This window comes from Halichoerus grypus, chromosome 9, assembly GCF_964656455.1.
Source record: "Halichoerus grypus chromosome 9, mHalGry1.hap1.1, whole genome shotgun sequence".
In the NCBI taxonomy this organism is placed as follows: Eukaryota; Metazoa; Chordata; class Mammalia; order Carnivora; family Phocidae; genus Halichoerus; species Halichoerus grypus.
In genome coordinates this window covers 134,982,774-135,000,106 of record NC_135720.1, presented here as the reverse complement: position 1 = coordinate 135,000,106, position 17,333 = coordinate 134,982,774, and the positions used below count along the sequence as shown (strand labels likewise).

The 17,333-nt window shown below is 42.8% G+C and overlaps 1 protein-coding gene across 5 annotated transcripts in view; it reads left to right on the top strand.

Moving 5' to 3' along the window:
• Nucleotides 1-1,368: 1,368 nt before the first annotated feature.
• The window catches only part of KIF13A (kinesin family member 13A), a 206,778-nt gene continuing 190,813 nt past the window's right edge, over nt 1,369-17,333 (top strand). For 4 of the 5 annotated variants that reach the window (XM_078055730.1, XM_078055727.1, XM_078055728.1 and 1 more), the window contains exons 1-2: nt 1,370-1,524; nt 1,801-1,891. In XM_078055730.1, the coding sequence (XP_077911856.1) occupies nt 1,470-1,524; nt 1,801-1,891 (146 nt within the window). In that variant the 5' untranslated portion in view covers nt 1,370-1,469. Of the gene's footprint in view, nt 1,525-1,800; nt 1,892-17,333 lie in introns of all 5 variants that reach the window. The other variant, XM_078055729.1, reaches the window with a different exon arrangement.

The following is a 17,333-nucleotide window of genomic DNA, read 5'->3' as shown; positions in this document are numbered from 1 at the left end:
CTGTCACATAGTAGATCCTTGGGACACATTTGTTGGATAGATGAATGGGTGGACAAAGTAGGCTTTCGCTAGTAGGAATGGAAAAGAAAGAAGATGCCACAAGCCTTTCAGAGGTGAGCCGAATTAGTGGACCCTGGAACAAGATAGAAGTGAGGAGGAGCATATTCAAAGGCAAGCCCACAACGTGGCACCTGTTGGAGACAGAATTGAACCTGTCTCTCACCACCTGCCCACACAGTAGCATTATATCTGACTCCCGTGCTATTCCGCCCCCCCCGGAGTGTGAGTCTGGGGTACAGGATGCGTAACTTTATTCATGTCTGCGTGTACCCTTTACAGCACCCTGCACACAGTAGGCCCCCAATTCAACTTTCAGTGAACTTAGGAATGATTGAATTTCCACATTTAAGCAACATCGAAATATGTCCCCCAGATTTAAACTCTGAATTTTATACTTTTGTACCCTTCAAAATGCCTGGCACACAGTAAGCTCCCGATAAGCACTTGTTGAACCAAACAGAATAAATCAGATTCACCCAGTTCCGCCCTGGCAGCGAGGTCTGCATCTGGCAGGACGACAGAACCCATTGCTATTAAATTCTTACGTAAGAGTGAATGACCCTCCCAGCCGACTTGACGTCTCTCACACAGGAGACGTGGAGGGGCAGGGAAGGGAAGGCCCGGGGAGCGAGCGCCGTGTTGAGAAACACACACTCTTTTCGGTGGTAGACGCACAGATTCATTTCTAGCCTCGGTCCCCGACTCGATCTGAAAAGAGCGCTGCACGCTGGCGTGGGGCGGGCGGAGGGGGCGGCGTGCTGGCATTTCGGTCGAGGCGTGTTTCATTCCGTGGGTAAGGCCTGCCCACCCGGCACGCCCCAGGGCTCCGAGTCTGCGGGTGACAGCGGCCCCACTGCGGGGACTCAGTTCCAGGCTGTGCCCCCGGGATCCCCGCAGACTTGGCCCGTCCCCCGCCCGCCACCCCCGAGGCGTCCGGCCCCCGCGGCCCCAGGCCCCGAGCCGCTCGCCGTTCCCGCCCGGGCCCCCGCCGCGCTCCGGGAGCCGCCGCGCGCCCGCTCCGGGCCCAGCCTTCCCTGCGCCCAGGGGCCCCGGCGGGCGGGGCGCGGAACATGGCGGCGCGGCCGGGCCCGGGGCGGGCGCGAGGGGCCGCGGCGCGGCGCGCTCGGCTGGGCCGGCGCGGCTAGAGCGGCGCCTGGGCCCGGCGGCGCGGCCTCCTCCCGCCCGCGCCGCCGCCGCCGCCGCGCCCCGCCCCGCGCGCCCGCCCGCCCGCCCCTCCCCGGGCCCGGCCGTGCCCCGCGTCGCGCTCCCCCGGGATGGCCCGCGCGCCTCGGCGCTGCCTCGCGGAGCACACGGCGGAGCGGCGGCGGCCGCGCTCGGGGGGCGCGCGGCGGCGGCGGCGGCGGCGCGGCGCGTGAGGGGCCGCGTCGGGCCGAGCGGGCGCCGCCAACATGTCGGATACCAAGGTAAAAGTTGCCGTCCGGGTCCGGCCCATGAACCGGCGAGGTGAGGAGCTTTCCGCTCGTTTTTATCTGTGGTCGGGCCGAGGGCGGGGGCAACTTTGCAAAGTGCGGGGCCGCGGGGTCGGGGCGGCGAGTGCGCGGCGGGGCCGCGGGGCCCGGGCGGAGGCGGCGGCGCACTGGCCGCCGAGCCCCCGGCTCCCGGCTCCCGGCTCCCGGCTCCCGGCTGGCCGCCCCCCCAGCCCCGGCTGAGCCCCGCGCCCAAGGGGCTGGAGGCGCGGATGCTCGCCTCGGCAACGGCCCTCTCCCCTTCTGCTTTCAGAACTGGAACTGAACACCAAGTGCGTGGTGGAGATGGAAGGGAATCAAACGGTCCTGCACCCTCCTCCTGCTAACACCAAACAGGGAGAAAGGTAAAGCGGGCGCCGAGGGGGCGGGCAGGAGGAGCCCACCCCGCAGTCCCCGGCAAGTTTGAGCCCGGAAAATGGGAGTACTCTTCCCTATTGTTAGGAGGACGGCTTCAAGTTTGTCGCACGCTCCTGTCTGAAGCTGTGGCAAGTCCAAGTTCTTCTCGTCCCGCTGCCCCCCTCCTGGTCCCCTCCCATCTAGAGCGGCATCAGCCCGGGCACCCGGGCCACAGCCGGCACCAGTCCTCCGCGTACCTGGCCGGCTTCGGGGCACCCGGAGAGAGGGGGCCGGATGGGACCCCAGAGACGAGCAGTCCCACATTTTACAGATAAGAAAACTGAGGCCTGAGGCGGGCAAGGGACCATCCCAAGGCCTTGTTTTCGTGGAACCCAGTGCCCCCTCGTTTTTTTCTACCACTGCACAGTTTGCTTTACTTGGCGGAATTGTTTAGGGACTTTGTAAAATGGGGGGGGGAACCCTCATAATAAAGCAGAACAGTATTGTATGATGCAGGCTCAGGCGTGGACCATTTAAAATCTATTATTTTGTTGGTGCCGGGTCGAGATAATGCCTGAATGTAATGCGCGAATTTTGATTTTCAAGGAAACAAAAGTGGTGCCCTGAGCTGTGTAGACACTGGGGGGATGTTTAAAAAGGGGCTGCATTTACTAGATGGCAACATATTTGCATTTGAAAAGTGGTAACTCTTGGATCCTTATTAATTCTGCTCTATTCCACGCAGCAGTATGGGAAAATGTCTTAAAATAATTTGAATATTTGGCATTTTTCTGGTAAGCCCCTGAGAAGAAAACCGTTGGAATTCATTCAGTATAGCAATGCAGTAGCTTGTAAAAATAGAAAAGAAAAAAAAAAAAAACCTGGCAGATTTGACAGAATTAAATCCTCTGGGACATGAGTATGAGTGTGTTTCTAAAAGTCACCTGTTGATTGATGCACTACAATTTAGTGATTTTTTTGCTCTTGGGAGATTTTTTCACTGAATAGAGGCTGAAGTAGGGTTATTTTATTGCTAAAGGACGCAGTTGCCTCTATTCTATAATCATGTGGTGTTCAGGCACAATTTTGCTAAATTCGGGGGAAGAAATTGTCAGGAGGTAAGATTGGGAGTTCTTTGCTTTTTGTGCTGAGGGTGGAAATTTTTATTCAGTTTGCAAACATTCTGCTACCTATAGCAGATAGGGTGATAGTAAATAGCTAAAGTTATATTTAAAATGTTGTGTTAAATGCTTTTCAGTAATAGATGTATCCTTGGATAATATTTTTAGATACATTTTAAAGACTTACAGTATTTTAGATACATTTTTAGTGGTGTAGTTGTATATTTCATGGTGCTAGTGAACTGAGTAAATTTCAGTATTTACAGATTAAATTAGATGTCCACATCATCAACAGTTTTTCTGAAACTGGTTATTTTTTTATTGTTTCCTCTGCAAATTCTGCTGGGCCAGATTCTTCAAAGCAGCCTGGGAAACAGGTAGAATATGAGCTCCTGTTAATGTAGCCACTGCTTCTGTTTTTCCTTGCTGGTTTGGCACCTGCTCCTTGTCACTCTTAACCATAGGGAGTGCTGCAGTTAGCTTACTGTTTAATGAAATGAAGCTTTCCGATTTGTGGAGAGGAACATTTAATTTTGTGGAACCTGGATAAGAAATGATAACTGTAGATAGGTGGTTAGAAATGCTAAATAATTAGTTGATCATTTTTAGGGCCACCACTGCAGTTACGAATCGGGTCTTTTAAGACTTGTAGGGTGACTTGGGGATTTATCCATCTGCTGGCTTATTGGAATAGCCCCTTATCTGAAACTAAGAATAGCATTGAAGCATGGGAGTTCTCTTGTTTTGTCCCCCCGACAGATAGGATTCTTTGGTGGATGGACCCTTTCTGTGGGCTTCTACCTGGGTACTGGTCACTCAGTTTACAGAAAACTTGAGTGGAGTCTATCCAGCAGTGCTGCTTGTAGGTTAGGATTACTGTCTTTGCAAGAATGGAGACACCAAATGCCTTTTGATTTTCATTATGTAGTCTGGTTTCATATTTCTCCACCAGGTTTTCCCCTTAAAGCAGCAGTGTATTTAAAAATAGAAATGATTCCTCCTTTGGGCTCTGGGTTGATTAATTACAACAATGCTTCATGTTATGTTTGCAATTCATTTCTATCATTTATTTTGGATAGAGCTCAGGGAAAGGTGAGAATATTATTTTTCTTACCTAGAAGTTCAAGGCTTGAACTCTAAGAATTAGTCTTTAAATAATATTGGCAAATCTGTGTCAAAGTGAGAATTATTATCTTCCTGAAAATTGCAAGAAATTACTAATGTATTAACTATGAATAGAAATTTTAAATTAGTGGGTGAAAGTTTTCAGTCTTACCAGTAAAAACAAGCAAGGATGCTTTGATTTCCAGGAGAAGAAACAGGTAGGCTTAGCTTTCATTATTTACCCCCTTTATGGAATAAAAGCCAAGACTACATGTTAAGGACTGAAAGATCATAGGGCTTCTGAGGTTAAAGATATTTGTTTTGAAATTCTAAGATTATAATACACTACAGGGGTCCAGGTTAATAGTTGGCATATATATCAATCACCATTTTGAAACATTAAGACATATATGAACATGTTTCTTAAAATACTGTTGCATTTACTATTCAGGAGATATGTATGAAGTTTACATCATATGGGATCCTTTCTCAGCACAGGATCCAAAGATCACTGTGGGCCTAGCGCCTATGTCAGAGGTTTGCACCTTTGAGAGATGTGGGAAGAGAGAGGGAAAAATAGTTGAAATACAATGCGGTAGGTTATGTTAGATTATACTTCTGCCAATATATGTACCATATTATTTGGAAATGACCTGTTTCCTCTTCTGTCTTCCTCTGAGGTTGCAAGCTCCCTGAAGGCAGGTACCTTATCCTGCTTACCTTTGTGTCCCATGCCCGGAATAGCAGCTGGCCTATACATAGCGGGCACTCAGCAAATGTCTGCACTCTGTAGGTTCCCTAGTGTGATGAGGGTACCAAGGAGGGGTTGTGGAAGTGCATGGAATAGGATGCAGAAGCCAGGCAATTCAGGAGGGGGGACGAGAATGAGAACCCCTCATTTGCCCAAATAGGTAACAGTTCAAAAACCACAGTATGAACAGATATATAAAGTCCTCTTTTGCCCTGTTGTCTCCCCTATTCTTTCCATCCCCTCATCTCTCCAAAAACAATGTATGTTTTCAGAAACACACAAACACATACATGCACATGAATATAGTGTTTATGTGTATTTTAGCAAATACCTTTTCTGTCTTTAAATACCCATATATTAATATTCATTCTTTTTTACATCACTGTGGATGGTAGTGGTGGTTTTAAAACTATAAATGGATGGCTTATGAATTTGATTTTTATAACTTTTAGGAAGTGAAGCTTTATCATGAAGAGTATAATGGAACTTGTTTCTATAGAAGTTTTTGCTCTTATTTTATGTAAAATGAATTGTTGGGTAAGCATTTAAAGCAATGTGCATATGTACCTTAGCTAGGTTAAAAAAAAAATGGGCTAAATTTAGGCCCTTAGTAAAAGAGCATCAAAGTTTTGGCTTCTTGCCCAATTTTTCCACACTGCCGTGTAGCTTGTAAAGTGTATCCTCGAAGGTCAGTGGAAGAAAGCTACCTCTGTCAGTCCACTATGTATATATTTTCTTGTTCATGTATTTTATGTTGCAACTTTTTTTCCAAGTTGGCTTCACCTGCTGTTCCAAAGGTGCCTAGGACGGCTCCTTCTGTTCAAATATCTTTGTAGACCAGAAATTTAGAAATTAGTGGAAGTTATGTGAAATTTAAAAAATAGATCACCTAAGAATCAGTAATACTCCACATTATAAAATTATTTGGGTGACTTTGAATTCTCTTCTGTTTTCTTTGTTGTTATATTTCTCTCTAGCTCAAATATTATAGTCAGTTGTAAGAAAGCAGAGCATTTAGATTTCATTAATATAAGAGTGATCATTCTTCATGCATGATAATAGTGGTATTTTAAAGAGCATTTTAATGGAATATTTTCATTAGCTGTCCGCGTTTGCCATGCCTTTGTTTTAAAATAAAGGTAGATTGGAATCTCTTACTTTTAAAAGCAAAACTAAAAGTAATTATAATGCAGTGTAGATTAGAGTAGTGATTTAAAAATTATTTTGTTCACATTCCACAGTTAAAAATACATTTAACATCATGGACTATGTGTGTGTGTGTGCATGAATGGAGGTTCATGAAAAATTGTACTGTGCAGTGTATCTATTACTTTCTATCCCTCTCTGTTCTAATTCATTTTATTTTATTTTATTTATTTTTTAAAGATTTTATTTATTTATTTGACAGAGACACAGAGAGAGAGGGAACACAAGCAGGGGAAGTGGGAGAGGGAGAAGCAGGCTTCCCGCTGAGCAGGGAGCCCGATGCGGGGCTCGATCCCAGGACCCTGGGATCATGACCTGAGCTGAAGGCAGATGCTTAACGACTGAACCACCCAGGCACCCCTGTTCTAATTCATTTTAGAAGTGATGGTTGACTTACTGAATTAATTTCACAACCCACTAATGGGTTATAAATTTATAATTTGAAAAACACAAGTTTAGTGGGTAAGAGGTTGGGTTCTGAATATGTGTGTGTGTGTGTGTGTATGTGCATGTCTATATATATGTGTGTGTGTATGTAAAATCAGTGTACTTTATTAAAATTTTTAAAATTTTAATCTCTTCTGATTAAGTAATCAGAAGAGATACTTAAAATAAGGGGGTTTTAACTCATGACCCCAAGATCTTCTGACTGAGCTAGCTGGGTGCCCTTAGTGTACATAATTTAAAGTGTAAAGTAGTTTTATAATTTATAAAATCTATGACAAAAAAGAAGGAATCCTCTTTTTCATTTCTTTCCACAGAGACAGCCACATATAGCAGTTTTAGCTCATTCTTTTGGAATTTCCTTCCATATTTCTGAATAACATGTGGGTAGTGCTAGGTTTTATTTGTTCTGTGTTCTCTTTCTATGCCCTATCCCCACCCCACCCCCAAATTCTTCCCATCCCCCATTTCCCCAATATACTTTTGATTTTATCAATATTTAGTGTTTATTTATGTGATTATGTAATATAGTCAACTATTTACAGTTGAGCCATGTGCTCTTCTATGATTTCTTTTCTTGTCATACAGAATTTTTTGTTTTTCCTGGAGTTAACAGTTGTTTTTATTTTTTCCTTTTTCTTTAATTTGCTTCTTTTTCTATGTACTTATCCTTAATTCAACATTTAAATTTTCTGCCTCTTGCCTAAATCTCCTTTCAAGACATTTAAACATATTAGGGACTTTCTTGATTTCATCTTCTTAGAGACATTTCTCCTTAAACCTTCCAACATGCTTCTTTATGAACTGGTCGTCTTCTTTGCCTGACATAGTTGTCATCCTGGGGTTGCCTGTCACATCATTCTGAGGATTCCCTTTACCTCTCTTCTGTGTGGATCTCTTGTTTTTCTGTTTCCTTTTTCTTTCTTGGTTTACTGCCTTAATTTTGTGTAGAGCATATTCTTTAGTAGCTTCCTTAGAAAGGCTGTTTGGAAGGTAAGTTTTTTGAAACCGTGAAGATATTCTATCCACTCATCTCATTGATAGTTTAGGTGGGTATCAAATTTCATTTTAAAGACATTTGGTTGCTCTGTTGTCTTTTACTTTCCTGTGTTTCTGTTGAAAAGTCCAAAGCTATTTGGGTTTCTTTTTTTTTCTTAATTCTTTAAATTAAAAAAAAATTTTTTTTAAGCTTTTATATATTTATTTGACAGAGAGAGAGAGAGAGCACACAAGCAGGGGGTAGTGGCAGAGGGAGAGGGAGAAGCAGGCTCCCTGCTGAGCACAGAGCCTGACACAGGGCTAAATCCCAGGACCCTAGGATCATGACCTGAGATGTAGCAGATGCTTAACCAACTAAGCCACACAGGCACCCCGCTATTTGGGTTTCTAATCCTTTAGATGTGACATAGATTTTCATTCTTTAGAATCTTGTAGAATATTCTTTTCTTCCCCACTTTTGAGAAATCACAACAGGCCTTTTTGACCTGGAAATGTGTGTCCTTCTTGTCTTTTTGTTCTGCTTTCTGGAAGATTTCCTCCGCTTTATCTTAATAGCCCTTAATGTTTAATTTTTCTTTTACCCTATCATATTTTTAATTTCCAAGAGCTCTTTTTTTGGCCTCTGACTTTTTTTTTTAAATAGTATCCTATTTTTGTATTTTCTGTCTCTTTTTGAGGACATTAATGATAGTTTTCTATATATGGTCTACTTTTTACTTTTAAGTGTGTTGTTTTGTTTGTTAAAGTGTAAAGTAGTTTTATAAAAGCTAGTTTAAAATAAAGGCAGCTTGATCTCTGTCTTCTGTGTTAAGGACCTTGCTCGGATATAGCTGAATGCAGCTAGACTGTCATTTCTCCAGGGCAAGGATGATACATGATTCATCTTTGTAATCTCAGTGCCTAGATTCAAGAATGCCCAACACACAGGAAGCATTTTGTTAGTTCTCTTCACTGCTAAAAAAAAAAAGAAAAGAAAAAAAAGAGAGATTATTAAAACCTTCTGTCCAGTCTCTTTTATATTTAACTTCCAACAATGGAAACAAAAATAATGATTTCCTTTTCCATAAGAGCATATGTAAATGTTATAATTGAAGGTAGTAGCTGCCCTAGACAATGCTTAATTACCAGCATTCATGAAGATAATTAGCTATAGTCAGTACAGAAAAGCTGTAAAAAGTAGAAAAATCCTATTTTTTGCATCACTAAAATTTTAGTTGAGAGATTTTTTTGGAATTACTTTTAATTTAAAAATATGTATGCTTGTTGGGGTGGGAAAATTTTTCTACATGATACCAAACTGGCCAGTTTATCACCCCACCAGTTAACTTGGCTGCTTCTGGCAAAATCTAGTTAGAGATAAGTGGATAACTTGGATTGTTTCTGATTTTTAACAAAATTACACATGCCATGCACTCATATTTTTAAGGAATTTTCAGGAATGAGTTTTCCCAAATAGCAGGCTTCTTGAAGACTTCAAGGTTTCTCAGAGTTATTCAGCCACACTTACCCTTTCTCAAATCTTCCCTCTAGCTATGGTAGAGAAGGTGTTTATGCATTTAGAATTTAAAGGAGTTTGGAGAACATTACCAGCATAGGAAACAGAATAACAGAGAAACCAACACGGAAACACCCAGAAAGATTACATTGTGCCTTGACAATGTAAGAAATTCAGTTTACTAACAACAGAGCTGTCAGTAAAGGAAGTAAGGCTAAAATTTATATGAAAACATGTATTAAAACAACCAAGAGTTGATTTATGTGGGATTCAGGAGCTACCTTTTTTTTTAAGATTTATTTAGTAGAGAGAGCGTGAGTGGGTGCACGCGCCTGTGTGAGCAGGGGGAGAGGCAGAAGGAGAGGGAGAGAGAGCTTCATGCAGACTCCCTGCTGAGCATGGAGCCTGACAAGGGGCTCGAAATCAGGACCCTGAGATCATGACCTGAGCCAAAATCAAGAGTCGGCCACCCAACCGTTTGAGCCACCCAGGCACCCCAGGAGCTATCTTTTCAAAGAAAGTCACTCTACAGAATATTTCTGGGACTTTAGACTTGGAAATGTAAGAAGAAAATGTGAGAAGTTCCTCCTTGGAAATTAGTTTATTGGCATTTTATCACCCAACAATTATGTGGAAACTAAAAAAACAAAGAAGTCAAGTTTTCACATCTTTAAAATTTTATTTGTAAAAATCCATAATTCCGATATTTGTTGGATCTAAGGTTAAACGGAAAAGTAGAGAGAAGAAATTCTTGTAGACTCTCAGGAATAGGACAACCCATCTAAGCCTCATTATTTGCTTGAGTCCTGTCTGGATTTCCTATTTCTCTGAGATGAGCAATTCACTGAATCACTGATGAAGCAATAGAACTGTTTTACCAGATTGTTCTTGCAATGGACTTTTCACATCAAAGCACAATTGTATCTTTTTTAAAAAATTGCTTCCTTAGATATTCTAAAACGTTTTTTCATAGGTATCTATAAGATATAAGACAGAAAGAAAAAGGGGTAGGATCACTGTCTGGCCAAGCCTAAGCAGTTCTTTTTCCTCTACCTTCATTTTGTCCTTGTCCAAGTAATAGACAAATTTGCAGTTACAATTTTGTGTTTTGCTTTTCTCCCATTTATATTTTTTTATGCTATATCATTTTCACAATTATAATTTTAATAATTGAATAGTCTGTTGATTTTCATAATTTTTAACCATTTAAATATTTATGGGGGACGCCTGGGTGGCTCATTTGGTTAAGCGGCTGCCTTCGGCTCAGGTCATGATCCCAGGGTCCTGGGATCGAGCCCCGCATCGGGCTCCCTGCTCAGCGGGAAGTCTGCTTCTCCCTCTCCTGCTCCCCCTGCTTGTGCTCTCTCTCTCTGTGACAAATAAATAAATACAGACTTTAAAAAAATATATTAAAAAATATTTTTGGGCCTTAAGATTGTTTCTCTTAATGATTATACATAGCTGAGAGCATCTTCATGAGACTTTTTAGAATCCTTTGCTAACTGAAAGGCATTTCTTCTCAAACATGCTTGCCAACACAAAAATACACCTTTGAAATTGTATGCCAACATGAACTATTTTCTTAATTACAATGGAATTAAAAGTTGATAATTTGCAGATTTAAGTATGAGATAGGTGATGGGGAAAATGATTTTGTATGGGCAGTAACAAGACCAGGAGTTCTCACCCTTAAGTGTGCATCAGAGTTTTGGAGAGCCCCACCCCAAAAAGTTCTGATCCAGTAGGTCTGTGATGTGGCTTGAGAATTTGCATTTCTAACAGATTGCCAGGTGATGCTGATGCTGTTAACTCAGGACCAAACTTTGACAACTACTGGTTTAGACTAGTATTGTCCAATGGAATTTTCTGGGATGATGGAAATGTTCTCTATATCTATATCCAGTGTGGTAGCCACCAGCCGTATATGAATACTGAGCTCTTGATAAATGGGTAGTGCAACAAAAGAACTGAATTTTAAATTTTACTTAATTTTCATTAATTTAAATTTAAACAGCTACATATGGCAGGTGGCTGCTGTCTTGGACAGCAGAGGTCTAGACACGATTGAACATTAGAATCACCTGGGTGCTTTCAACATCGATGCCTGGGTCCTACCCTCAGAGCTTCTGGCTGAATTGGGCTGTAGGACACCTTAGGCGCTGGGATCTTTGAATGCTCTTCGGATGTCCTAGTTATGATTCAACAAAATGCCCCCAAATTTAGTGGTCTAAAACAACCATTTTCTTATGATCATGGATTCTTTGGGCCAGGAATTCAGACAGAGCAAAGTAGGTATGACTTGTCTGTTCCACAAAGTCTGGAACCTCCTCTTTGAAGACTGGAAGTCTGAGGATGTAGACATCTGAAGGCTCGACCAGGTTGAATGTCCAAGGTGGTTAACTCACATGGTTGGCAGTTGATTCTCATGTGTAGTCAAGGCTGAGAATCATGGGTCCAGTTTAATAAACCAGGTTTTAAAGCCCAGTGTCACACCTTGTCCTTTGGTCTATTTTGCCATTTTGATTGTGATCGTATACTCATAACCATTAACTTTCTGCAAATTAATGTAGGAAAGCCTCATAAAATCAGCCTAAATATTTACCTTATTAAGGTAATTTATGGAACTTTCATAGGGCCTTCCTGCGCCGAGGGTATGTATTACTGCGAACATAAAGCCTCACAAAGCTAAATAAGTTCTCTCCCATTAAGAAAGAAAGAAAAAAGCCTCCTACTCCCTAGTCAGGTGTGTTTAATAAAAATGCCTCTCCTGATTTGTTTTTACTTGAATTGCGGCAGCAGGCGAAGGAGTTACGTAAATTATCTAGATGCAGAGTACTTGCCTCTTGCCTATCCTTTGCCTGGATACTGACCTCTTGGGAAGCACGGGTCCCTCAGCTTTCGAGTGGCCTGCGGCCCCCGTTCCCTGCTGCGGGCCCTGTGGGGATGCAGCCCTCCCAGCTTCAGCTCCTGGACGGCCACAGAGCCTGGGGGCCCCGTGTGTGTGGAGGGTCAGCACGGCGGGATGAGCCGGAAGGCGGGGGGTTGCCTCTTCCGCCACTCACTCGCTCTACGTCCTTGAGCTAGCCGTCGGTCCTTTTCCATCTGACTTTCTACGTCTATAAAATTGAGGGCTAGACTAGGTAATCTGTAAAATTTTTTGAGGTCTAAATTTCAGATTTATCCCACCTGTACTTAACATGTAGCGTGGAGTCCAGCAGAGTAAGTAGGTAACATTAATAGGAGCCGAAACGGGTTGCACTGTAACTTGCTTCTCAGAGTGTTAGGCAAACAAGGGAGGACAGGGCCACTGTTCTTGACAGGCTCTGTTTGCCTGCAGTAGCCGAGGCAAGAACTGAAGGTGTCCGGTGAAGTAAGACAGCCGCGAGCTCCAGCGATCTGAAGTCTCCAGCTAGCGGAGCAGCCTGGGTCCCTAACAGACCGTCTGCGCGCCTCCCGCCTCGGCTAGGGCAGCAGCTTCTGTGTGCACCCACAGGGGATCGTAGATCATCTGATTGGGACCTGACGGTTAGTTTTCATCTTGCACGGTTGTGCTTTTTTTGGAGAAGCAGTGATTTTAAGCTGTTCCTGCAGTCAGGCCTCTGTTTGATGCAATAAGCACGTGTGGATGGCGGTGGAGAAATGACGTTTCCAGAGCTGTTTGCTTTAAGAGTCCTTGGGCAGCTTATTTTGTTTCTGAGGGTTCTGTTACAACCCTCCCGAAGTGTGGTTGATCCTCAGTATTTCCTATCTTCCACTGTGGTACCAGCTCTGGTGAGAGAGAGAGAGAGAGAGAGAGAGAGAGTGTGTGTGTGTGTGTGTGTGCGCGTATTTCCCTTCTGGTTTGTGCTCTCTCGGTCTTTCTTTTGAAAGCGAGTGGAGTTACTTGATTCTGGGCGGCCCTGCAGTGTCTGGTCTGGAGGTGTGATGAGCTTTGCTACTGTGAGAAGCAGTGTGAGGAGAGCATCTGTGTGCCATTCCCTTGGGGGAAGAAGTTGGGAGTCTTGGTCTTTTTTTAGAAGACAGGGAACAGGAAGGAAGCCTTTGAGGAAAGGGAAGCTTTACTTTTTGCTGTTAGCTCTTTGTGTCGTCTTGAGGAGACCCTCCCTAGATTGATCCACCACCAAGGACCACAAATATTCCTGTATCTCCAGCTGGGAGCCTCAGGAAAACCAGCAGGGGCAAACAATGGTGACAGGCACAGACATTGCATTACCAGTACCAAGTCGTTTTATCCCAAATTTTGGAAAGCCACAGTCAACCCACATATAGTTTGTTGAACAGATTAATAAACCTTTTAATAGACTTACGTTCTGTGGCTTAATAAAGCACGCCTTCAGAATTGATGGTTTGTGTGCCCACCTATCTGTTATCCCAGCTAAACAGAGAATGTGTAAAGATTTATAGGCTGAACCTGCACACTGTTAGGGTTTTTTGTTTTGTTTTGTTTTGTCCTTTTGTTCTCTAACTACTTCTCTTTATATAGTTAAAGTTTAGAATCCACTATACAAATTGTAACAGGGAATGGTTACATCATTACATTGAGAAAGATCCTTAAAATTACTTGTTTCAAGGGTAATGTTTCGAGTAAGTAGGGAGGAGTGTGGTTGGGAAAGCTTATCAAGATAATGGTGTTAAATTTGAGCAACCCTATCCAGTTTGAAACATCTGCTTTTTTGATCTAGAGTTACAGTGCAAATAGGTAACATTAGCATGGCAACATAACTAAGTATTTTTGAAGCCTTGAAGTATTGCTGGCTTTGATAGTTAAAATAATATTTCTCTCTTGAGGATGACAGCTTAGTCTGCGCTTTTATGATGAATTATGCAGTGGAAATAATTTTCCAAAATTGCTGGTCTACTGTATTCCTAAGGGACTCTTTTTTTTTTTTTAAAGTTCTCTAGCCAGGTTCTTATTTAACTAGCTTTTTCCAAGAGTGACTTCTAGCTGTCCTTGCTCATTGGTTCCCAGACTTGAGAACCAGTTTTAAAAAAGCAACAGAAATAGGGACGCCTGGCTGGCTCAGTCGGTAGAGCATAGGACTCTTGATATTGGGGTCATGAGTTCAAGCCCCACGTTGGGCATAGAGCTTACTTAAAAAAAAAAAAAAACAGGGGCGCCTGGGTGGGTCAGTCGTTAAGCGTCTGCCTTCGGCTCAGGTCATGATCCCAGGGTCCTGGGATCGAGCCCCGCATCGGGCTCCCTGCTCAGCGGGGAGCCTGCTTCTCCTTCTCCCTCTGTCTACCACTCTGCCTACTTGTGCTCTCTCTCTGTCAAATAAATAAATAAAATCTTTAAAAAAAAAAAACCCAATAGAAATAAAAATTTGGATAAACAGAGTTTCTAACTTCTTTTAAATGTGCCAAGCAAGCACTCTGAAACAAAAACACCACTGTATCTTGATACTTCATTTAATAAAATAAACCTCTTAACAACAGAAGGAAGGACATAATTAGAATGTAAACATTGGGTAAATTTAGTTTTGTAAAGTACTCACCACATTGTTAACTTTCACCTTTCCTGGGAATTGATGGAGACATCACCACAGGTCACCCGTAGACTGTGACATGCAGTTAGTTGGCTGTCCCTGGTGTCTGATGTCTAGTAGTACATCACCTATGACCTTTGTGAGCAGCTTCAGCACTTTGGGTCCTTCAGGCCAAAGCGCATACTATGAATGTTAAAGGATTTTTTTCTTTTAAAATTTGAACAAAGCGGGACACCTGGGTGGCTCAGTTGGTTAAGCGTCCGACTCTTGGTTTCGGCTCAGGTCAGGATCTCAGGGTCCTTGGATCCAGCCCGAGTCGGGTTCTGCACTCTGCAGGGAGTCTGCTTGAGATTCTCTCTCTCCCTCTCACTCTGACTCTCCCCCTGCTTTCTTGCTCTCTCTCTCTAATAAATCTTTTAAAAAAATGAACAAAGCATCCTCTTTATTTGTATATATCATTGAGTTTTTGGAATGGTACAGGATACATCTTTGCTTTTGGAGTTTGATGTGTTGAAATAAACTCACCAATCTAGGTAAAAACCTAAACAGAGTTTAAAATTTCATTAAGTATAGTAAATTACCTCATATCTGAGCCAAAGCTTTTACTCTCAAGGAAGGGAAATCTTTTATTTGCCTTCTGCAGTGTTTCTGTGGCTATTAGTTGGGTATAAATAATTAAGCATTGTGACAGAACAGTATAGTCGCCAAGAGCCACTGTGAACTTTGGGAACCAACTGCTTATGTGTGTATCACTTATTGGCTGTGAAATGTTGGGCAAGTCCCTTAACCCTTAGTGCCTTGGTTTCCTCATTTATAAAATGGAAATAGTGAGAGTTACAGACATTGTAGGGCTTGTGGGAATTAGCACGGTGCTTGGCACATTGCACGCACTAAATGTTGATAATTTTATTATTTTTATTACCATGGGACACTCAATGCTCATTGATCTGGGTTTTGTTTCCTTTTTTTTTAAGATTTATTTATTTATTTATTTTAGGGTGGGAGGGGCAGAGGGAGAGAATGTCAAGCGAGCTCTGTGCTCAGTAGGGCTCAATCTCACCACCCTGAGATCATGACCTGAGCTGAAACCAAGAGTCAAATGCTTAACCGACTGAGCCACCCAGGTGCCCCCAATCTGGGTTTTGTTTTTAATACTGTTTCTTACTCATTCCAAGTTTAATAAATGAAGTTCTTTTTTTTTTTTTAAAGATTTTACTTATTTATTTGACAGAGAGAGACACAGAGAGAGAGGGAACACAAGCAGGGGGAGTGGGAGAGGGAGAAGCAGGCTTCCCGCTGAGCAGGGAGCCCGATGCGGGGCTCGATCCCAGGACCCTGGGACCATGACCTGAGCCGAAGGCAGACGCTTAACGACTGAGCCACCCAGGCGCCCCTAATAAATGAAGTTCTTTTTAACATTCAAAAAGAACAATTAAAGTAGGAAACCTTACAATTCCTTTTTTTTTTTTTTTTTAAGATTTTATTTATTTATTTAGAGAGCTGGAGGGAGGGACAGAAGGAGAGAGAGAATCATCAGCAGGTTCCATGCCCAGCTTGGAGCCTGACATGGGGCTCGATCTCATGACCCTGAGATCATGTCCTGGGCCGAAATCAAGTGTTGGATGCTTAACCAACTGAGCCACCCAGGTGCCTCGGAAACCTTACAGTTCTTTTAAGTAATACGGAGTTTCTGATTACTTTTGATGAAAGTGTCCACATTTGGAAGACTTTTTTGTCTTTGCAATGACTGTGGACCTTCAGGTCTGCATTCTGGTTATTGGGTGCTGGTCCTTGTTACCTTAGATATAGTACGTTCTCGGAAAGTGTGTGTTGTACTCAACTGTGTTTCTATTCATTGGATGTAATTAATGGTTAGTAGGCTTTATTTAGTGTAGGGGATTCATAGACAGTTAGTACTCCCTAGACAAAAACTGACTTCTGAGGAAATCACCATCTGAAGGTGCTGAGACATCATACTCAGTAATACTGGGTTTCTGTGCTTCTATTTTCCTTCCTGAGACAACTGACTTTATTATCCTAGCCCCAGGGTGGTGACTCTTGTTCCGATGGTTTATAATGGAGACATGGACTCAGGGCCTCTCTGTTAAAAATTCAAAATAAGGAAGTGTTTTTACTTATGTATCTGGTTCTCTGGCCCCTGTTAAGTGAGTATATTTTATTCTTGGACTTATTTATTTATTTATCATAATCTTTTTGGTTTGGCACTTTTTTATTGACACTTTAAATTTGGAAAATATATTTGGGTTATTTCCTAGAACCACCTGTACAGCAGTTTCCTTTAAATTTACTAGTTGTTTTCTTAAAATATGTTTTTAAAGACTTATTTATTTATTTTAGAGAGAGCGAGCAAGCGCACGAGCAGGAGGGGCAGAGGAAGAGGAAAGAGAATCTCAAGCGAACTCCACACTGAGCCCAGAGTCCCACCCAGGTCTCAATTTCAGGACCCTGAGATCACGACCTGAGCTGAAACCAAGAGTCGGACTCTTAACCAACTGTGCCACCCAGGCGCCCTGTTTCTTAAAATACTTTTCCAAAAAAATGTATCATGCAAACGTATATGCATGCATATTTGTGGCCCTTTTCTTTTTTTCTTTTTCTTTTTTTTTAAGATTTTATTTATTTATTTATTTATTTATTTATTTATTTATTTAACAGAGAGAGACACAGCGAGAGAGGGAACACAAGCGGGGGAGTGGGAGAGGGAGAAGCAGGCTTCCCGCGGAGCGGGGAGCCCGATGCGGGGCTCGATCCTAGGACCCTGGGATCATGACCTGAGCCGAAGGCAGACGCTTAACGACTGAGCCACCCAGGCGCCCCTAAGAT